Source organism: Schistocerca cancellata, chromosome 3, assembly GCF_023864275.1.
Source record: "Schistocerca cancellata isolate TAMUIC-IGC-003103 chromosome 3, iqSchCanc2.1, whole genome shotgun sequence".
NCBI classification, from domain to species: domain Eukaryota; kingdom Metazoa; phylum Arthropoda; class Insecta; order Orthoptera; family Acrididae; genus Schistocerca; species Schistocerca cancellata.
The window spans coordinates 577797921-577822516 of record NC_064628.1 but is presented as its reverse complement, the minus strand read 5'-3'; the positions used below and the strand labels follow the sequence as shown (position 1 = coordinate 577822516).

The 24596-nt window shown below is 42.0% G+C and overlaps 1 protein-coding gene across 1 annotated transcript in view; it reads right to left on the bottom strand.

Moving 5' to 3' along the window:
• LOC126176437 (solute carrier family 22 member 13-like) overlaps positions 1-24596 on the bottom strand; it is a 123634-nt gene that overhangs the window by 10744 nt on the left and 88294 nt on the right. Inside the window, exons 4-6 of the mRNA XM_049923594.1 lie at positions 23325-23546; positions 8883-9097; positions 8520-8707 (exon numbers count right to left, since the gene is read on the bottom strand). Coding sequence (XP_049779551.1) covers positions 8520-8707; positions 8883-9097; positions 23325-23546 — 625 coding nt within the window. The remainder of the gene's footprint in view (positions 1-8519; positions 8708-8882; positions 9098-23324; positions 23547-24596) is intronic.

Below are 24596 nucleotides of genomic sequence, written 5' to 3'. Positions count from 1 at the left end.
AAAAACGTTATTCTGTAAATCAATCAAATTATCCATTTATTATGTAATGAACTAAGATAATTTATTTGTGCTTTTATGGTATTAACCATCAAAGCTGTTTAAACAAGAACGCTTGATTTATTAATCCGAGTTATGAGAACTATTGAAACCTAACCACTTAACAAACACTTTGTCACCTTTCTTTTTCAACACCTTCTCAACCAAACAAACATCTGGATATTTTATCTTAAGCAATTCAGGTTCATAAAACAAACCTTCAACACATTCTCCACTTAAATCCATTACCCTGTAAGTTGGTGGGTTTAATGGTATGGCTTCGTAAATCTCAGATTACCACTATTTATCAACGTCCATCTGGTGAAGTTGTTCTCTTTATAAACAACATAGTGTACATGATAACGTTTCCAGACTTATGGATTGTTAGTGGTTATCCAAAAACCTTGCCTGATATAGGAACTCAAACGAATACCAAAATAAATGGGGTTGTAAATATGTACACAGTGAGAACTTTTGTCTTCTATGATGATGTTTACTATCTTGAACTGAATGAATGTAAACATACAGTTAAAAGATACAGTTTTCTTAGTGACTTCCCAGGCATACTGACAGCCACTGATTCTGTATTTAGGTATGTTGACAGGCTATTGCATTTCATTAAAAATGGCAAAGTATTCCTTTTTAACGAGTTCACAATCACATTGGTTAAAGTTGAAAATTATAATTTCTCAACATTTGGAATAGAATGCAAAAAACAACCTGAAACAGTCGCACAAGTAGTTAATAATTTAAAAACTGTTCTCTCTCAGCTTGAATCTTTAGTCTAATGCTTCTTTTTTCATTATATGTTAGACCAATTGAAAGAATAGTGCTTTATGGTTATATAACCATCAAGCTTGCAAGAACCTGGTTTACACTAATTAATTATGGAACAAGAAACCAGAAGCAAAAAAGTTTCAAGATTGCGTAATGTTTACGTTTTTTTGCGTTACGTTTAAGTTGTGTATGAGGTTACTCACGTTGCATTTACGTTACGTTTACGTTGTGTTTACGTTTTATTATTTTGTATAATAAATGGTTAATAAAATGAAGAATCCTAATGATGTAAATAAAGCACGAGAAGCAATTAAAATGAGGGAATATTTAAGGGATAGGTTTAGAGGATTTACAAACAAAAGAGTTGATGAATATGACAAATACAAAAAACAGGAACAACCTGTGATTGATGCAATTGGTAACCTTGGTGAACGACTTGAAAGCAAACTAGATAAAGCTCTTGAGAATAAAGACCTTATTCCATTTCAATTTAATACAAGTGAAGATTTGGGAATCAATAGAACATTAAACGAATGGGAAGTAGATAATATGCTTCGTGATTATGATGAAGAAACTAAGAAAAGTGAAATGAAATACATAGCAAGTCAAATGGCTTATGATTATCAACAAGATGACGAATCAGAAGGACTAGCAACTCCAAAACCGAAACCAAAACCAACTTTTATAGGATCACATTTACTGGGACACCTGAACAACTGCAATGACTAAATTTTTGGTTTAAAATCAATAGGCACTGAAAAATATGTTGTTGATGAACCTGTAAAATTTGATACATTAACTATTGGAGGAAGACACTACGATTATTTAATTGTACAAAGAAAAGAATATCAAGCCACTGACGGATTAATGAATCTTCTTACCCAAAAGTATATTACTTTCAATGATCTTGATGATAAATTTGATGAAGATGATTTACAAAATTACGCAGAAATCTTACTTGAATCAAACGCATTTTTTGTAATGGGAAGCCTAGATGGAGTAGAGGGGCAAAATACAAATCAATAATTAAGCACATTCTTGGAAAACACTGTAGAAACGATAGTAGCTCAGAATCAACTTTTGAAACTAGTACTCCAAGATCAGAAAGAGGTAAAGGTTTTGTTAAAGAACGTAATGAGCTGCCAATCGAATATATTTGGATGAACGATGTTAGAGACTTAATTTATCTTGTGGCTGTTAATGATGGTGAAGAGAAAGCAGGAAACAATAATTTTCGAAATGAGAAAGTTGCAATAATGAAAATGTTAACGTTGAAGTGTAACGATTTTGTGATTAATAGCCTTAAAGGTACATCATACGTTATAAAATTCTTAAACATGTTACCACCATCATTCTGGGAAAATAAGAAATATGGCAAAGGAATAGTTAATTGGGTTTTGAATAATCTTAAAATGCCTGAGCTTCACATTCCTGGTTATAACTACTGTGGTCCATTTACAAAGCTGGAAGAACGATTAAACAGTGGAGATGAAGAAATTAATAGGTTAGATGAAGCTTGTAAAGAACACAATATAGCTTATCACGAGAATAAAGATTTAAGTAAGAGACATGAGGCAGATAAAGTCCTACAAGATAAAGTGTTGGCTAATGTTTTTAGTAAAGATTCTGATTGGAATGGAAAGTTAGCATCGGCTGGTATCACTGGTGTTATGTACACAAAAAGGAAAATGTGCTGCTGTTTGTAAATAATTGTTTGTTAAGTTTAGTTTACGATGTTTTTATGGGTGTATCCATAAAATCCGGTTTTAATGAGAGGCGCTACAACGTTGCTGTGTAATCATAGGAGGAAACGATAGCTGTCAGCCTTGGCGTGCTTTTTGCGCTGTGTGTGATGCAACCAGCTAGTGACCTTGTTAGCCTCGCTGTCTCGCACAGAACCGCGGCGCTGATTCATGCATTGAAACGGGAAACTGAGACACGTACTAGTTTCGAGCTTCCATTAACAGATAGCACTCATGTTTGTTCCGTTTAATTACTAGGGGATCGTGTTTCACTTTAAACACAAATTAGGGATTTTTAAATGTTGTTTTATTTATTCATACTAACATTTACATGTGCTTTAGATTTCGTCTCTCCAAATGAAATACAATAATGTGAAGGAAATTATATATTTACGTCCAGAATAAGCTGATGAATGTAGAGCTTTTAGAATGTACTTTATCACTAGAATACCAACTATATATACAAAATGTAAAGGACTGCTTGAGCTCCCGGTTGCCCCAGGCTGGGAGTTGGGTCTGGCCAAGCCAAGCAATGGGGATCATCATTCATCAAGACACTGCTGTCTGGAGCTCTGCCCCCTCAATTAAAGACGACAGGTGACAGATGAGGAAGGGCAGGTACCATCAAGTCGCTCGAAGACTACCTGGTAATGGAACTTAGACTATGAGAAGACTTCGAAAAAACCCCGGAGGATAGAGATGAGATAAAGAGAAGTTGAAAAAATCCCTCTGGGATTTTCTTCCATGGCGCCGAAGGTTTTTGTCGTTTTTGAGAACGATTTTCAGATTTGATTTCTTTTTATTTCATTTTTGTACTGTGAACTTGTTCATTTCGTTTTAACCCCGCCGTTTTGGCAAGTCTGAATTGTTTACAGTTGTTATTTTAAAGGAGGCCATGTTTCACTGCTCCCTGGTTAGAAAGAGAACCATGTTTCACCGCATATGGTTTATCTGCTTCTTTCATACTAGCTTTATAACTATAGAATACAAGCCACGTTCTTTGATAAAGATAGTGTGAGGATGTGTTTTTGAAGAGAGTGTACAGTATAGACTCTTTGAGCCAGAAGAGAGTCTACAGTATAGACTCTTTAATTCTTCAAATGTTTTCCGATTTTTTGCCCTTTGTTGTTTGTTTATTTGAAGAGAGTAGCGAATTGCTACCCTTTGTTGTTTGTTTATTTGAAGAGAGGAACAATTTGTTCTCCTTTATTTGTGTATATGTTTTTTGGTATTTAGTTTTAACGTGATCTATAATCTGTACATCACCGTCTTAAACAACAATAATGAAGCGCGCATTTTTCGATTTTGATGGTGGAGTTTAATTCATTCATTAGTTTAAAAAATTAGAGAATATAAACCAACTGGTTAATAAAAATAGTTCTTCTTTCGTTAAAATAATACTTGTCGTTTTTGGCTGGATAGACCCTCAGTTTTGACTGGGCAAACCAGGGGTTTCACTGGGTCTCACTTGTTCGTGTGTTTTATTATTTTCTATGTCTACATGTTTGCTAATTTCTTGACCCATATCTGTTTTTTCAAGTATATCAGTCACATCTTTACCATGGAGTGTGCAAGTGTCTTCATTTTATTTTGTTTGTATTGTCATTGCTCTGATGTGTGTAGTTATATTGATTCGACTATATTTCATTGTTTCTTTTATTTATTCATCCTGATTGTATTGTATTTATTCGACTTAATTTCATTGTTGTGGACTTTAGTAACTGTTAATGTACAAATGTTACTGGTCGTGGTTCACTGGGTTCGTTCTTTCTCGTTATAGGTGAGGGTCTTCGTTTTCTGGTTTGTTTGTTAATAAAAACTCATTGAAAGAAGGGTAACAGCCAACTGTTTTGATGTGTTTACTCTTAGTTATTCATTTTATTTTAGTTTTTGTCTTCATATCGATGTGTTGTATTTACTTGCGATTTGATTTAGATTTTTCTATAAGTGACTTATTTATTTCGATTTGGTTTTGTTTCAATTGGAGTTGCAGTGCTCTGATTTTAATGGGTTTGAATTGTATCTTCTTTATTCCTTTAATTCTTCTACTTTGGTGGTGTTCTTGAAAGAAATAGTTCTTCTCCTGTTCTTATTACTATTACTTCTTCGTTTTATTTTGTATTCATTATCATGCTCTTGTTCCTTTAGCTAAGTGGTGTTGGTCTCATAGGGTCGATATATGGATTTCAATAGATTCTATGATCTGGGGCCAGTGGGGCAGAAACCCCAATACATATCTACTGATTTCAACGTACAGTTCTTTGCTTGCACTAACCAAAACCTCCAAGTTACTGTCTACACTCCTGGAAATGGAAAAAAAAAACACATTGACACCGGTGTGTCAGACCCACCATACTTGCTCCGGACACTGCGAGAGGGCTGTACAAGCAATGATCACACGCACGGCACAGCGGACACACCAGGAACCGCGGTGTTGGCCGTCGAATGGCGCTAGCTGCGCAGCATTTGTGCATCGCCGCCGTCAGTGTCAGCCAGTTTGCCGTGGCATACGGAGCTCCATCGCAGTCTTTAACACTGGTAGCATGGCGCGACAGCGTGGACGTGAACCGTATGTGCAGTTGACGGACTTTGAGCGAGGGCGTATAGTGGGCATGCGGGAGGCTGGGTGGACGTACCGCCGAATTGCTCAACACGTGGGGCGTGAGGTCTCCACAGTACATCGATGTTGTCGCCAGTGGTCGGCGGAAGGTGCACGTGCCCGTCGACCTGGAACCGGACCGCAGCGACGCACGGATGCACGCCAAGACCGTAGGATCCTACACAGTGCCGTAGGGGACCGCACCGCCACTTCCCAGCAAATTAGGGACACTGTTGCTCCTGGGGTATCGGCGAGGACCATTCGCAACCGTCTCCATGAAGCTGGGCTACGGTCCCGCACACCGTTAGGCCGTCTTCCGCTCACGCCCCAACATCGTGCAGCCCGCCTCCAGTGGTGTCGCGACAGGCGTGAATGGAGGGACGAATGGAGACGTGTCGTCTCCAGCGATGAGAGTCGCTTCTGCCTTGGTGCCAATGATGGTCGTATGCGTGTTTGGCGCCGTGCAGGTGAGCGCCACAATCAGGACTGCATACGACCGAGGCACACAGGGCCAACACCCTGCATCATGGTGTGGGGAGCGATCTCCTACACTGGCCGTACACCACTGGTGATCGTCGAGGGGACACTGAATAGTGCACGGTACATCCAAACCGTCATCGAACCCATCGTTCTATCATTCCTAGACCGGCAAGGGAACTTGCTGTTCCAACAGGACAATGCACGTCCGCATGTATCCCGTGCCACCCAACGTGCTCTAGAAGGTGTAAGTCAACTACCCTGGCCATCAAGATCTCCAGATCTGTCCCCCATTGAGCATGTTTGGGACTGGATGAAGCGTCGTCTCACGCGGTCTGCACGTCCAGCACGAACGCTGGTCCAACTGAGGCGCCAGGTGGAAATGGCATGGCAAGCCGTTCCACAGGACTACATCCAGCATCTGTACGATCGTCTCCTTGGGAGAATAGCAGCCTGCATTGCTGCGAAAGGTGGATATACACTGTACTAGTGCCGACATTGTGCATGCTCTGTTGCCTGTGTCTATGTGCCTGTGGTTCTGTCAGTGTGATCATGTGATGTATCTGACCCCAGGAATGTGTCAATAAAGTTTCCCCTTCCTGGGACAATGAATTCACGGTGTTCTTATTTCAATTTCCAGGAGTGTATATTAGTGATTTCATGTTTGTGCATTAATAAATGAGTACATAGGTCAGTTTTACTTTGAGTAAGCATGTATTCATTAGAGCCATTTTAAATGTTTGTCCCGCCTGTCCAATTCAGGTCTTTTGACTGTCATCAGATGTGACCTTATAAATATGGCAGTGTGAGAATTTATTCTTTCCTTGTGAAATGTTTTATCTAACCGTTAATCTCAAAGAATTTTCAGTTATAAAGGCAACTTGTATGTAGGGACCTTCCTATTTTATTAGAAGTTGTGCCATTTTAAGTCAAGCTGACTAAGTAACGGTTCATCCTTATTAATTTTTTATGTTCATGTTGTGAACGCTTTAATTTATTGAGTGTGCACATAACCATAGACCTGCCATACCCATTTCCTACCACAATCTGCTTCAGTACCTCAATCTCCATATCTATCTTGTCAAGAGCCAAAAGCAGTCGTATCAACTAACAAAACGTGGCGTGAAAATAGGCTTCCTTTTACCGCTTAGAATGACACAATATTCTGGGATTATAGTAGCAGTGGATGTAAGTTTTCTAAGATGGTGATCTGATTAGCTTTTGAAATGGTTAAGTCAAGATAATGACTTCTCTATTTCTAGAGTCAACTGTATATTCGGAATCATGGTACACATTTTGTCAGCCATCTGCTTAAATTCTTCCCCATTGTCATGGAATAAAATTATAGCATCATTGACTTCCTAATAATGGACGTTTTCGTAATTCTTTTTCTTTCTTTTTTGTTTTTGCTTGAAGTGTTTTGCCAACAACTGGATATTTCTTGCTACCTTCTCAATCAAGTTCAAAAAAATGACTGAGAGTCATGTATACATTCCCCAATACATTTTACGTTATAGAAAGGCTACAAAATACTTGATCAAATTAAAGATATAGATATATCTCATGATACGGTACTAGCTTAGCTTGATGTTAAGAATTTGATACTAATTTAGTGATGAAAGAAACTTCTGATAATTATAAACAACTTATTCATGTGTAATAAAACCAGTTTAGGTGAAATTTCAGAACTAGTTAAGTTTCTGGAGTTCACACTATCTACCAGTTTCTTCATGTTTAACAACAGGGTATTACAGCAGGTTGAGCGAGTGGCAATGGGTAACAGTCTGCCTGGTACTGTTAAAGAAATCTTTCTCAACGACTTGGAAATTAACTTTTTACGAAAATATCCAATAGTTAAAAGTCGAGTCTTTCACTGCAAGAGGGATGTCAATGACTGTATAATTTTATTCCATGGGAAGGGGTAAAATCAGACAGGTGGCTGAGAAGATGTGTACCATGGATCCGAAATGTAGTTTACCTTATAAGTGGAAAACGATAATATCCTGAATTATCTTGACTTAACCATTTCAAAAGGTAAATGTAAACACAAATTCGGCATCTTTCGAAAACCCACATGCACCGAGACTATAATCTCTGCAGCATCATGTCATCTTAACTGGTGTAAGAAAGCAATTTTCATTCATTGTTGAGAAGGGTGATACGACTACCTTGGGCAAAGGAATATATGACAAGCAGATCGTGATCTTGAAGTAGATTATGGTAGCAAATGGGTGTGGTAATTCTACAGTTTGCACAAACACAATAAACTTAAGCGTCAGCGACATGACCCTAAATTAAGGAAGAAGTGCCATTTTATAAGAATGGCTTATCGTGGCACAGCTTAAAAATAATCTAAAGGTCTCTACGTAAAGCTAACGTGCAATTTGTCTTTGCAACTGAAAATTCGTTGGGATGTCAGCAGACTTCACAAGGAAAGAATGAGTACTTATACTCCAGTGTTTATAAGAAAACGTGTGATGACGTTGAAAAAGAACTGCACTGGCCAGACGGTACGAACATTTGAAACGTGCTTCAATACCATCTCCTCACGCTTAGTAAAACTGCATTAAGTAAGCATTTATCAGCGCACAACCATGAATCACTAGTACTGACAACGACATGGTGATTTTGCTTAGGGCAAACGAAGGGCTGTACCTAACGTCTTGAGGAACTTTAAATTTATATTGCCAAAAGAAAAAACTTGACAAGAATCTTAAAGAACAGAATGAATTTTCATGTTGCACAGATCTAGTACGAAAATGATGAGTCTAGTTTTACGCTGGGAGGTATTCTAATAATTCAAATGGATTCATTCACATCACTAAGTTTGCAATAGAGGACACTGCATGAGCCTGGATACGTGCAGCTGTCATCGTGCGGGTACGTACCAAGTGAGCAAGATGAGGTGGAGCAGTCAGAGTGCATTGAACGAAGACGTACTCAATTGCGATTCCTATTTGTCGTATACTCGTTGGATGTAATTCCAAGCTCTGCAGGTTTGAGAGTGAATACGAACACTCGCAGCAAAACAGTAGCAATAGCGAAAATGTAGTTATGATCCACTGGGTTGAATGTCCTGTAAAAGAGTCACTTCATTGAAATAACAAAACACTAAATCTGTATAAATTAAAGACTACCGAAATCGCTTATAAGTACAGTCTAACAATATTGAACGTTTCCTTTCCCCTGAACATATTTCTAAATCAGTTTCTAGTAGGAAATGTGCAAGAAAGGATTAAACAAAGAGCTACCTGTGGTTAAGAATACGAGAATGATGCAGAAGAAACCAATAGACATTAGCACCAGACATTGTGTTACCCGTCTCCCGAACTTGTTTCCGACAACGTGGCTCACGTACAATGCAACTAGTTGCAGTGATCCTTTTCCTATGAATGCAACAAATGGATTCACTCCGAAATTACTGTTGCTGAAAAGTAGGGTGAAAACAGTAAACGCAGCAGCTGACCTGTAAAACGAAAATATGAAAACTTGTTACCCTAATTATCTTTTGAAATTATTCTCGTCAAATATAACACTTTTAATATATAAGTCGGTTACAATATTATTGCACCTGGGAGTGAGGCAGCTTCGGTTGCCTCATAGTAGGTAAGTGCGTAATCAAAGTTGATGGTATAAAAGCACAACTTACATGAAAACATTGACAATGCGATTCGTTTACCTTACACACAACTGAGTTTGCTTACTGTGATGTCACCATGTGTTTCCTGTAACGAGCAAGTGCAATAATATCGTGGTTGAACTACACACGTTTCTCATCACTTGACCATAACACATGTTTGTGTGAACATTTGGTTAACACTAATAAGAACGCCAAACTGCAGGGCCAGACTGCCGTTTGGAAATGGAGGAAAATAAACTACTGGCCATTAAAATTGCTACACCACAAAGATGACGTGCTACAGACGCGAAATTTAACCGACAGGAAGAAGATGCTGTGATATGCAAATGATTAGCTTTTCAGAGCATTCACACAAGGCTGGCGCCTTTGGCGACACCTACAACGCGCTGACATGCGGAAAGTTTCCAACCTATTTCTCATACACAAACAGCAGTTGACCGGCGTTGCCTGGAGAAACGTTGTTGTGATGCCTCGTGTAAGGAGGAGAAATGCGTACCATCACGTTTCCGACTTTGATAAAGGTCGGATTGTAGCATATTGCGACTGCGGTTTATCGTATCGTGAAATTGCTGCTCGCGTTGGTCGAGATCCAATGACTGTAAGCAGAGTATGGAATCGGTTGTTTCTGGAGAGTAATACGAAACGCCGTGCTGGATCCCAACGGCTTCATATCACTAGCAGTCGAGATGACAGGCATCTTATCCGCATGGCTGTAACGGATCGTGCAGCCACGTCTCGATCCCTGAGTCAACAGATGGGGACGTTTGCAAGACAACACCCATCTGCACGAACAGTTCGACGATGTTTGCAGCAGCATGGACTATCAGATCGGAGACCATGGCTGCGGTTACCCTTGACGCTCCATCACAGACAGGAGCGCCTGCGGTGGTGTAGTCAACGACGAACCTGGGTGCACGAATGGCAAAACGTCATTTTTTCGGATGAATCCAGGTTGTGTTTACAGCATCATGATGGTCGCGACCGTTTTTGGTGACATCGCGGTGAACGCACATTGGAAGCGTGTATTCGTCATCGCCATACTGGCGTATCACCCGGCGTGATGGTATGGGGTGCCATTGGTCACACCTCTCGGTCACCTCTTGTTCGCATTGACGACCCTTTGAACAGTGGACGTTACATTTCAGATGTCTTACGACTCGTAGCTCTACCGTACATTCGATCCTTGCGAATCCCTACATTTCAGCAGGATAATGCATGACCGCATGCTGCAGGTCGTGTACGGGCCTTTCTGGATACAGAAAATTATCGACTGCTGCCCTGGGCAGCACATTCTCCAGATCTCTCACCAATTTAAAACGTCTGGTCAATGGTGGCCGAGCAACTGGCTTTTCACAATACGCCACTCACTACTCTTGATGAACTGTGGTATCGTGTTTAAGCTGCATGGGCAGCTGTACGTGTACATACCATCCAAGCTTTGTTTGACTCAATGCCCAGGCGTATCAAGGCCGTTGTTACGGCCAGAGGTGGTTGTTCTCGGTACTGATCTCTCAGGATGTATGCAACCAAATTGCGTGAAAATGTAATCACATGTCAGTTCTAGTATAATATATTTGTCCAATGAATACCCGTTTATCATCTGCATTTCTTCTTGGTGTAGCAATTTTAATGGCCAGTAGTGTAATTTTACAAGAAGAATACAGTTTTGCCATATGTCCGACACGTTACTTTCCTCTTCTAAAATGCCTTATACTGGAGTTATTACTTATATTTTAGTAAAAATTATAAGGAGCACATCAGTCGCATGCAGATTCAAGAGCTTGTAACAATTAACGCAAGGGAGTAACGTTGTATTTAATTTATTGAAGGAGTGTTGTGGTGAGTGTTGGTATGCATCAGCAAAAATTGCATGCATGTCACGATAGTATCAAAAAGCACAATTCGTGTGGACGAACTCTTCAAACTCGAATCTCTATTACAGCACGATATTTCTCAGACACCGCCAGTTATGTTACACACAGCGGTGTTACATGCTAGTGGGAGAAGGCTGCAAATATGTAAACATGAAGCATAAAGATGTAGAATGTCTGTTTCATTCGGACGTTGTTAAGAATTTACACGTAAATGATTCGATAGCATTACTTTTCAGCATACCTTCGTATAAAGAAGCTAATGCTAGACGATTGCAACAAGAATTTGAAGGAATGGAAAGTAAAAGGACTTCGGAAGAACAACTTCTGCTTGTATAAAAGTAAATATGATTTTAGCAAAATTTGAAAGGAAAGCTGTCAACATTTACAGTAAATAACATATTCCACTTTTAATCCATAGGGGGAAAAAGACAATGAGGGCGTCTATGACTGGCAATAATTGTTCTCTAACGTGATACAAGAAGAAGTGAGTGTCGAATAGGAGGAAGAAAGGATCGACTGAGAGGCAGTGTTCCGCAGAGCTTTGGAAGAATTGGGATCTGTCGACGCAGAAAGGGTAGATTATATTTCTGCTTTATAGCTACAATCGTTGACAGAAGTGACAATCAAAACGATTGATGAAGTTAGTGAGCAGCTTGTATGATAATGGTTGCATAACACCGAAAATTCCGAAGAATACGAACCAAATAATTTCAAAGACGATTAGAGCTAGCCATGAGAGAACTACTGTATAAACAGATTCACGGCTCATATATGCTAATTCCTGACGAGAAGAAAACACAAAAAATGAATAAAGAATGAAGATCTGTTAGACGTCGATGGATTTGGGTTTAGGTTATTTGAAGGCACGATAGATGGAGATCCGGCGTTTTACATAGTACTGAAGCAACAACTAACAAAAACTAAGATATTTTCGTTGGGTTTTTCGACATGGAAAAAGCTTTCGACAATGTAAAGTTATGAAAGACCCCTGAAATACTAGTAAAAGTAGATACACCATATAGACGAAGACGTGATATAAAATATATACACTATGCGATCAAAAGTATCCGGAAACCCCCAAAAACATACGTTTTTCATATTAGGTGCATTGTGCTGCCACCTACGGTCAGGTACTCCACATCAGCGACCTCAGTAGTCATTAGACATCGTGGGAGAGCAGAATGGGGCGCTCCGCGGGACTCACGGACTTCGAACGTGGTCAGTAATTGGGTTCACTTGTGTCATACGTCTGTACGCGAGATTTCCACACTCCTAAACATCCTTAGGTCCACTGTTACCGATTTGATACTGATGTGGGAACGTGAAGGGACAAGTATAGCACAAAAGCGTACAGGCTGACCTCGTCTGTTGACTGACAGAGACCGCCGACAATTGAAGAGGGTCGTAATGTTTAATAGGTAGAGTTCTACCAGACCATCACATAGGAATTCCAAACTGCATTAGATCCACTGAAAGTATTATGACAGCTAGGCGGGACGTGAGGAATCTTGGATTTCATCTGCATCTACATCTACATCTACATGGATACTCTGCAAATCACATTTAAGTGCCTGGCAGAGGGTTCATCGAACCACCTTTACAATCATCTATTATTCCAATCTCGTATAGCGCGCGGAAAGAATGAACACCTATATCAATCCGTACGAGTTCTGATTTCCCATATTTTATCGTGGTGATCGTTCCTCCCTATGTAGGTCGGTGTCAACAAAATATTTTCGCATTCGGAGGAGAAAATGGTGATTGGAAATTCGTGAAAAGATTCCGTCGCAACGAAAAACGCCTTTCTTTTAATGATTTCCAGCCCAAATCTTGTATCATTTCTGTGACACCCTCTCCCATATTGCGCGATAATACAAAACGTGCTGCTCTTCTTTGAACTTTTTCGATGTACTCCGTTAGTCCTATCTGGTAAGGATCCCACACCGCGCAGCAGTATTCTAAAAGAGGACGGACAAGCGTAGTGTAGGCAGTTTCCTTACTAGGTCTGTCATATTTTCTAAGTGTCCTGCCAATAAAACGCAGTCTTTGGTTAGCCTTCCCCACAACATTTTCTATGTGTTCCTTCCAATTTAAGTTGTTCGTAATTGTAATACCTAGGTATTTAGATGAATTTACGGCTTTTAGATTAGACTGATTTTTCATGGTTTGAAGTTTAACGGATTGCTTTTAGCATTCATGTGGATGACCTCACACTTTTCGTTATTTAGGGTCAACTGTCACTTTTCGCACCATTTAGATATTTTTTATAAATCGTTTTGCAGTTTGTCTTGATCTTTATTAGTCACCAAAAAAGAAGGCGCTAGGGCAGCAGTATGTCTATTATTTACATATAGTAGTTTTACAGATACGTATAACAAATTTGACGGATTTTAAAAATGAAATAAGGGTAAAACTAGTAGCTCATCATATTACAATTGTTCAAACAACTAATTGTGCTATTAAACTCATACACGCTATAATTAACAGGACAATAGATGGCATTGCTTATGAAAAACAATTTCAGCAATTAACGAATACAGTAGTTTATGCATACAGCCTCTCTTTACATCCATTTAAAATATGTAGTGAAGGGAAAAAATTAGGAGTTACGTGCCGTAACCGGAAGTTGGTAGGCGTGTTTCTACATCTGAAAGACGAAGTATAATAGATTTCACGCCATTCGCATAAGAGTCCCGCTAGTAGTGATACTATGAGTATGAAAATACACGCTGTAACGGTCGTGAGCGTTAGTTACCATCGAGACTGGTCATAGCGAGTTGATGTTAATCAAGAATGCTTTTAAGGCGACAAAGACGCCATTAGTAGGCTCACTGACTTTGGGCTAGGTCGTGTTACAGGGCTCCAAAAAGCTGGATGTTCCTTCTGCAGAAAGACTTGGCAAGTATGTGGGCATTCTACTTGATTGCTGGCGGCAGTGGTCACGAGTGTGGTGTCACATATCGACACCACTTTACGCGCGCTCTACTGTTGGTAACGGAATTGCAAGTTTCCGTTAGACGCTGACAGTGGTCGCGCGGGATCAGCGGACGCAATGGTGTGCGACCGCTGAGCCACGCATCCAGCGGCTGTGGACTAAGAGCGCCCTCTGCCGCCGGAATATGGGATGGCAGGAGGCAGCGACTCAGCCCACCTGCCCAAGGAGCCAGTTCGCCTTGTGACACTGTGCAGACGCCATGTAGTCGCGGATCAAACATCACAGTTCTTCCTTGTTGTCAGTGATGAGCTGGACTCTGCTTCTTGCTGCATTATCTGTATTCAGTCTTCCTTCGCTTGGAGAAATATAAGTTAACTAATTCTTCTGTATATGCGAGGTGTAATTGGGAAGTTTTAAAAATGGGCTTGTAATTGTACAATGGTGGTACTTACATGCATTTCCTTCAAAATAGTCCGCTTTTGACTGAACACACCGACTTCAACGTCGTTTCTACTTTTGGAAACATTCCTGGAATTTTTTTCCTGAAGTGTAAGGACGCTCTCCGTATTTGACTGGATGGCTTCAACGTAGTTAAATCGCTTCCCTTTCAGTGAAAATTTCAGTTTAGGAAACAGGCAGAAGTCCGCAGAGGTGAAATCAGGGGAATATGGCGGTTGTGGACGCACAGGAATTTTGAATCTGGTCAAAAATTCAACGATGGAGAAGGCACGATGAGCTGGAGCATTATCATGGTGTAGCACCCAACTCCTGTCTATCCACAATGCAGGCCTTTTCTTCCGCATCTTTTCGCGCAAACGCTCAAGGACACATTTGTAGTACTCCTGGTTAATTGTCAGTCCTCCAGGGGTTAATTCAAGATGCACAATACCGGGAGAATCGAAAAAAGTCACCAACATTGTCTTCAGCCTCGACGACTTTGCTGTGCTTTTTTCTGTCGTGGTGAAACTGGAGTCTTCCACTGCGAAGACTGCATTTTGGTTTGAGGATCATATCAATATACCCACGATTCGCCACCTGTAATTACCCTATTTAACAAATCTGGGTCATTTTTAGTCCGATTAATCAGTTCTTGGCACACTTTAAGTCGGTATTGTATCTGGTCATTTGATAACACTTCTGAAATGAATCTTGCGGACACTCAACGCGTGTTCAAATCTTCAGTTAAAATTGACTGAACAGCATAGAAATTTAAATTAAGTTCATCAGAAATCTCCGTAATTGTAAGTCCACGATCAGAGCGCATTAAGTCGCGAACTTTCATTTTCATTCGTTTTTGAGGTGGAAGGACAGCCGGACCGTGGTTCATCTTCAAATGATTGGAAGCCATTTTTAAATCTGTTCAACCAGACAAAAACATTTTACTGGCTCACACAATTATCTCCAAAAGCTGTTTTTGATAATTTGTAACTGTCAGAAGCAAATTTCCCGGTTTAAAAAAAAATCACACAAGCTCCGACAACAAGCGCTAACAGACCGACACTCAACCAGCTGCCACCTAGAACTGAATAGAGGAAATGCAGTTCCCTGTCAGAGGGCGTTCAAGGACAAGGCAATGACTCACACCCCACCCTCCGTGTACCTGCCCGCCAAACCAGTAAGCAGTAGGAGGGTCCATTCTTGAAACTTTCCAATCACATCTCGTATGTTCACTTGGTTGCTACTCCTTTCTGCATCTGTCCATACTTCATATGACGACAGTTGCTACACCATTCTGTAGCCCACCTCTCCTTACCGTTGAATATCACGTCGTACCCAACAACGAGACAGTACAGTTGCAAGAAGACTGGGCTCCACACGACCACGTGGCACTACCAAGAGGCGTATGGCTTTGGCGCTTCTTAACTGTATTTGCAGCAGCAATTTGAGCCGGCAGCTGGCACAACAGTGACACAGCGAACTATTAAAAAATCGGTGTCGTGATCTTGCCTTGCCTTGCTCGGTCACCAGATCAGGACAGTTCCATGCCAGACTCTTTCTAGGGTGCATCCGCTAACCCCAAACCACCGCCATTCGAAATTAGTGGTGTCATGCGAGAGCTCATTGGTTGATAGGGTGAACGTCTCTTGTGTTTTCTGATGAAAGCTGGTTCTGCCTCGGTACCAGTGATGGTGGTGTATTGGTTAGAAGGAGATCTGGTGAGGGCCTGTAACCAGCCTGTATGTGTGCTAGACGCGCTGGACGTACACACTTCAGTTATCATCTGGGGTGAGTTTTCGTATGACAGCAGGAGCACTCTCGTGGTTATCCCACGCACTCTGTTGTCAGTCTGGTGATTTGACCTCTTGTGGTGCCATTCATGATCAACATCCAGAGGGGATATCCAGCAGGATAATACACGTCCACATATCGCTATCATAAACCAACAAGCTCTACAAAGTGTCATTTTCCCTTGACTTGCCCAATCACCAGGTCAGTCCTCAGCTGAACATACAGAGGATATTATCAGACGACAATTCCACAGTCTTCCACAAACAGCGTTAACCATGACTGTATTGACCAACCAGCTGCAACACGCATGGTACTTCATCCCACGAACTTACGTCTTCTACCTGTACAACACAATGCAAGCATGTTTGCATTCTTGGATTCAACATTCTAACGGTTACACCTGTTATTAATGCACCAGAATTTCACATTTGTAATAATTCTATCTCTCACTTATATTATCGTGCGATTTTGCAATGTTCATCACTTACATATGTTACTACACAAATGCATCCATGAAATTTCATTGTTCTACACTAATTATTTTTTTGGTGTTGCATTTCTTTTCGTCAGTGTATTTACATGCATATATGATGCAAGAGAAGGAGGTGGGTGGGGCAGGAGATGAAGAGGGAAGACAAGGCAGGAGGGAGTGCAGAGACACAGAAGGGCAGTACAGGAGAGGGAGGTATGTAGGAGGGGGAAAACTGCTCAGGGAAGGGAAGGGGAGGGGAGGGGACAGGGAGCCCTGAGAAGTAGAAGGGAGGAAGGTGGGGTAAGAGTTGGTAGGAGGGAGGCTGCATGATCCCAGTGTCGGCTTTATAGCAAAATTTGCTGCGGAAACGCATGCGCATTGGCAGCCATCACAGCAGCGTCCTCTATCGAAATCCGCGTCCTTTGGAAATACTGTTCTAGGGTTGTAGAAAAATATCCGCTACCAGTCACCAGAACAACAGCTAGAACTGTTTTGAGCCACACTGTTGTCAGAGAACTTAGATATAGGGGGTACAATAATGTTACATATATGAAATTTTTGAAAGCTATTACACATTATATAATGCCAGTTACAGCTTGTGTTTACAATATGACTATTACAAATTATGATAATGACCCTTGGACTGTTGTATGACTGCTACATCGAATTTCCATAGAATATTACTTTGTTATTATAGCAGGGGATAATTATTTTCTGTTTTTGAATATTTCATGAAATATATGAAGATAGGATTTATTTGCAAGTTCCACTTGTTCGTTCAGAACAAGGTCTGGTGTATTAGAGCTGTGGATATAAATTTCTAGCTCTTCAAGCAGATTCGTTTTCTTTCCTTCGTTCACAGTGTGTAGTATTTGTAGGTTTTCTGCAGTGGCTGTGGTTGAGTGACCATGGTCTTTTAGGTGCATTGCAAAGGTGGATTTATCATAATTATTCAGCTGGAAGGCATCCATATGCTCACAGTATCTTATAGTGAAACTCCTTCCAGTTTGGCCTATGTAGAACTGTGGGCAATTGTCACATAAAAAGTTTGTAAATACCTGATTTGTGGTGGCATTGGTTGTTTGTCTTACTGTTGTGGATGATGTGCTGTTGTAGCTTGTTGTTAGTGCTGAAAGAAAGTTGAATACCAGTGTTCCGGAAGAGGTTGGCAATTTGGTATGAAATTTTACCTATAAATGGTATGCAGGCGAATGTGTTTTATTCGCATCATCTTTACATCAGCTACATCTAAGTTCTTTGACCACAGCCGACATGTTTGTATGTAAACATAGTGTATTTCACGAGTGCACATCATAGTAGTGAAATATGGAGCTATACCTGATATATGGACGTGAAAAAGACCATAAGTGTGTAACTAAGTGGCAAAACTATCGCCACAGCATAACTTTAATAATGGTGCTTCATCTTTTTGTAAGTACAGAAATATTTTCGTCAAATGCTACCTTACCACTTACAATTGTAGTCACCAGCAAATAACTTTTTTGTATTTATACAGCGACCTCCAACAGTACAAACATGTAAATGAACGTATAAACATCTGAAGATGGGCGCAAGCCCGAAACCGGTCGTGTGACGAATAAACAATCTTTTATTGTGACTGGGAGCGGATATTTTTCTACAACCCCATAAAGGAACAGTCACGGAGTTCGACATCATCCACTATGGATAAAATTCATTTAAATACTGTTCTGTCTGTGGAGTGCAGGTACATGCATAAAGGTGAAAACTACATGTCCGCCCTCTGTCGGAATGTGCACTCACGTCGCTAAAAACCAGAATCAGATGTCGCCAGATGTGTCATTATGAATAAACTGTCTTCTCTCACAAGAAATTAGAGAGATCACCGTGCACCATGCCTTGTCCAGTTGCAAACCACCGTCACGATTTATAAGATTTTGTGCTAGGCATATTTCCACAGATTCTATAATTATTGAATCCCAAAAAGTTCTCACTAGGGCCAAGATTTTTGTTCCAGAAAAATAGTATGTCCTGTGGTAATACAATACTCAGCAATGGACAACTTACTGGGCTGCGAAAGGCGAGTGTGGCACTCACGTTCAACGTACCTTTCATGTACTGTGTGTCGTCTGACTTCTGTAAGCTTTGCCACCCTGGCAAGGAGTTTTGTAAATCCCAGCCCTCCGCTGACCCACATCGTCTTTTACCAAACCGAGAAGGGCACTAATCTTCGCTGGTGGCCGGAAGATTAATTTAACTTTATGTTTAGATAAAAGGCTGCCAACGTAGGGAAGGGATGCCCTGGACTTGAACAGCTCCTTATGTTCTTGATGTTGTGGGAGGTCACGTTTCTTCCTTCTTAGTGGTTTGCAAATTTGAGCAACCATTACCTCTGAACACCAACTGTAAATGTTGTAGCTCCTTTGTAAGTCTGTCTCCATCAGAAACAACGTGATCCCAGTGCACCAAAGCTCTAAGGACGTCAGTAGTTCGTGAAGGGTGATGGCAACTCGACGCATGCAGGTAAAGGTCCGTATGTGTGGGCTTACGATAGACAGAATGCCCAAAAACGACAAAAAACTATCCTTCTCTATTTCCTTCGTATCTGGATGTTCTTGTGGATTGTATTCAGGTGTTGCAAGAAACGTGACAGTTCTTCTTCACCATGTTTCCAGACTATAAAACTGTCATCTACATACCGCCAGAAGACTGTCGGTTTACGTTCTGCCAAATCAAGTGCCTTTTCATCTTCTGGCCACCAGTGAATACTAGTGCCCTTCTCGGTTTGGTAAAAGATGATGTGGGTCTGCGGAAGGCCGGGATCTACAAAATTCCTTGCCAGTGTGGCAAAGCTTACAACGGTCAGACAACACACACAGTACATGAAAGGTGCGTTGAACACGAACGCCACACTCGCCTTTCGCAGCCCGGTAAGTCGGCTGTATCTGAGCTATGTATTACTGCAAGACAAACTGTCGCCTTTTCTGCCATGAAATTCTAAGCCCCAGCTAGAACTTTTTGTGATTCAGTAATTAAAGAATGTGTGGAAATATACCTAGCACAAAATCTTATAAATCGTGACGGCGGTTTTCAACTGGACAATTGGGACCCAGTGATCTCTCTAATTTCTTGTGATAGAAGACAGTTTATTCATAATGACACATCTAGCGACGTCTGACATCTGGTTTTTAGTGAAGCAAGCGCGCATTCCGACAGAGGGCGGACATGTAGTGTTCACCTGTATGCATGAGCCTGCACTCCACAGATAGAACAGTGTTTCCAAAGGGCGCGGATTTCGATAGAGGACGCTCCTGTGATGGCCGCCAATGCACATGCGTTTCGGCGTCAATTTTTGCTATAAAGCCGACGCCGGAAACTTGCACTCTCCCAATATGCTGATGACATCACCTTCCTGGCTCTCTATCCTAACCTTCAATGGTTCAAACGCATCCTAAAAACCTACCTTGACCAGTTCACCATTTAGTGTAACCAGTGGTTCCTTTGTATCAACCCCTCCAAAACACAGGTAATCATCATAGGCCGCACCACCCACTCTTTCCGTCTCCATGATTTCTACCTAACCACCCCAACCTGAGATCCTTGGCCTCAGCCTCGGCCATCACCTCACCTGGACCTCTCATCTCCTGACCATCCAGCAGAAAGGCCATTCCCACCTCTGCCTCCTGAAGCTCCTGTCTGGTTGGACATGAGGAGAGCATCCTATACCATTGTCCACACCTATAAATCCCTCATCTATCCTATACACTGTTATGCCAGTGTTGCCTGGATCCCCACACTTTTATAAGGCCCTTCAAACTGTAGCCTGATCTTGTTCCCCCCCTCCCCAGGGCCCCCCTTTTCCTCTCCCCTCCTTCTCCCAGAGCGGATTTTCCTCCTTGCCCCACTGAGTCTCTGCATCCCCTCCTCAACTGTTTCCCTCCCACGTCCTTCCCTCTCTCCCTTCAGCGCGCCCCCCTGTCCTTCTCCACCCTCTCCCCCTTGAGCACCGCCCTTCCCCCCTTTCTTCCCCTCTCCCTCGTCTCCATCCCCCTGGCAGATCCTCTCAGTACGTTTTCGTTCTAGTGTGCTATGTCAGTGTTGTGTTTGGTCCTTTTCTCCTGTGACATCAAAAGCTGTGATTTTAATCATGTGCTGGACTTGTACATAGTGTTGCTGTCAGTGATTGTTATGCGCTGCGCTGCCCATCGCTTCTTTTATACACTGTCCATACTTCGCCTTGTTTTTCTTCTAATGGTCACAGTGTGTCGTTTTTGTGTACAAATTTTAGATTTTTATCACCATTTTTAGTCGCCGTCTTTTTTACGCTATCTTCCATTATGTTTCCCCTTTTATATGTCTGTTTCGCCATAGTTCCTCCTTTATGTTCTTTTAAATGTCTCCATGTTCTGTACATATTGTCTGTCTCTCGGCTGAAGAGCGGCGCCTATGCTGCTGCCAGCCCGCCCCTTATGGGGCATTGAAATACAATAAAGAGAAAAAAAGAACTTGCAGTCTCAGGTGACACACGCTCACCTGAAGATGGCTGGACGATTGCCAGCCGAAATATCGTGGCAAGAAATCAACATGATCCGGCTGCAATCCCGAAACCTCATCGAACATTCAGCACGCCGGGAAAACTTCAAGAAGCTGATCCCACCTTTCCTGTTCCAGTCACGAATGGCACGTGGAAACAATAACTGTCAGTAAACATCTGTATTGGCTGTTCTCTACATCGTACTCACCTCGAAGATGATGAGAGAGGAATTCATGGAGTGAAAACATGGCTTCGAGACTGCGACCAGAGCTTTACGAGCAGGGAATATGTGCTCTTATATAACGCTCCACTAACAGGGAATATATGATTATACACAACGCTGGTGCAAGGCCATAGAACGTAATGGAGAGTACGAACAAAAATAGTAAATGTAAAAGAAACGTTGACTGATATTGTCACCAAAGTCAAACTCTTACCTTAAATATATTCCGAGAAAAAACTGTGGGGCGTTGTTTATCACATAACCGTCGCAGTTATATTATTCATAGAAACTACATAAGTTTCTAATCAGCAGTTTCGGTATAATCTGAACTAATTATACTTAATGAACTATAAGTTAATGAACCTAATACACTCCTGGAAATGGAAAAAAGAACACATTGACACCGGTGTGTCAGACCACCATACTTGCTCCGGACACTGCGAGAGGGCTGTACAAGCAATGATCACACGCACAGCACAGCGGACACACCAGGAACCGCGGTGTTGGCCGTCGAATGGCGGTAGCTGCGCAGCATTTGTGCACCGCCGCCGTCAGTGTCAGCCAGTTTGCCGTGGTATACGGAGCTCCATCGCAGTCTTTAACACTGGTAGCATGCCGCGACAGCGTGGACGTGAACCGTATGTGCAGTTGACGGACTTTGAGCGAGGGCGTAGAGTGGGCATGCGGGAGGCCGGCTGGACGTACCGCCGAATTGCTCAACACGTGGGGCGTGAGGTCTCCACAGTACATCGATGTTGTCGCCAGTGGTCGGCGGAAGGTGCACGTGCCCGTCGACCTGGGACCAGACAGCAGCGACGCACGGATGCACGCGAAGACCGTAGGATCCTACACAGTGCCGTAGGGGACCTCACCGCCACTTCCCAGCAAATTAGGGACACTGTTGCTCCTGGGGTATCGGCGAGGACCATTCGCAACCGTCTCCATGAAGCTGGGCTACGGTCCCGCACACCGTTAGGCCGTCTTCCGCTCACGCCCCAACATCGTGCAGCCCGCCTCCAGTGGTGACGCGACAGGCGTGAATGGAGGGACGAATGGAGACGTGTCGTCTTCAGCGATGAGAGTCGCTTCTGCCTTGGTGCCAATGATGGTCGTATGCGTGTTTGGCGCCGTGCAGGTGAGCGCCACAATCAGGACTGCATACGACCGAGGCACACAGGGCCAACAACCGGCATCATGGTGTGGGGAGCGATCTCCTACACTGGCCGTACACCACTGGTGATCGTCGAGGGGACACTGAATAGTGCACGGTACATCCAAACCGTCATCGAACCCATCGTTCTACCATTCCTAGACCGGCAAGGGAACTTGCTGTTCCAACAGGACAATGCACGTCCGAATGTATCCCGTGCCACCCAACGTGCTCTAGAAGGTGTAAGTCAACTACCCTGGCCAGCAAGATCTCCGGATCTGTCCCCCATTGAGCATGTTTGGGACTGGATGAAGCGTCGTCTCACGCGGTCTGCACGTCCAGCACGAACGCTGGTCCAACTGAGGCGCCAGGTGGAAATGGCATGGCAAGCCGTTCCACACGACTACATCCAGCATCTCTACGATCGTCTCCATGGGAGAATAGCAGCCTGTATTGCTGCGAAAGGTGGATATACACCGTACTAGTGCCGACATTGTGCATGCTCTGTTGCCTGTGTCTATGTGCCTGTGGTTCTGTCAGTGTGATCATGTGATGTATCTGACCCCAGGAATGTGTCAATAAAGTTTCCCCTTCCTGGGACAATGAATTCACGGTGTTCTTATTTTAATTTCCAGGAGTGTATTTTGTTCCACTCACCTATTGAGCACAAGTAAAATCGTATTTTTCAGGAGATTTTTGTTGGTTATGATGATTGTAAAGCCCATTTTCGAAGTTCTTTGTTGACAAAGAGTATCAATTTTTTTCGTGATATCAGGAGACAAAGTTTTTCCGTTTGTGCGCGCTATACGTTCCAGGACCTCGCAAGCGTCTTTTGTGCGTCCTTTATTTATCAGCCATCGTGGTGACTCAGGCAGGTACCTGCAAACAAATACGTGAGTTTTAAAAATTACTATTCATTTTTATTTGTGGTTTGGAGCAGACGTCTAAATGTGTCTTCGACAACAACTGTTAGGAGAAGCTCAAAGTATTTCAGTACCATCATTAATAAGAAAATTGTATATTTCAATTCTAAATATTTGACTATGGTCCTGTTTGAGAGTACAATAAAAATTTGACTAGCTAAGCCTGCTAGATACTTTCCCCCAAAAATGGTACAACATCCCAATACATAACAATCACGAGCTAGCAGCAAATGAATGAATTAGCTTCAGAACGTCTCAGCAGTAGAACTCCCCTCCCCTCTCTCTTCTCCTTTATGTGAAAATGTATGGGCAGACACCGAAAGCTTTTTTACACTCACAGTGCACTACGGCTAGCAGATATTTCAGGAACTTCAAGGTGACTAAAAGTGGACACCAGTTGCAAGGCATTTATTTTTAATACAGTCTGCTGCTGTAGATGAGCATGCGACCAGATACCGGTCCAGTTTAATAGAACGTTAAAATTAAATCTTACGCAGCCGATATATGATTTGTTACTTCAGCCACTACTAGCCGCGCCTGACGTGTCTTTTTCTCTTTCTAATCAGGTACAAATGTACAAAGCACACATAATTACATCTACAAAGAATAAACGACAATAATATGCGTTAAATAAATTTGAAAAATTTTATTCAACTTTTTTGGGATATACAATAGTTTTGGTCTTTCTGTCTTCTGCGAAGTCAAATAATTTTCTCAGCTGCCCCACCAGTCAGCATGCAACATAAAGCATGGATTTTCCAGATTTAATATCGAGAGAGGTGGTCCGTAACTTTTTCACACACACATTTAACATATTTAACATATATTAGTACACGTATTTCATCCCTATCTCTATCGAATTTCTCACTGCAGTTTCTTGATTCTAAGGAAAATTGCGATTCTTGGGAAGAAAGACTGTCGCTGCAACTGTTTGATTCGCCGTTGCTTTACATGATGGGACTCCACAGAGGACGTTACGACGTAACTATAGAATTGACCCGTGCGG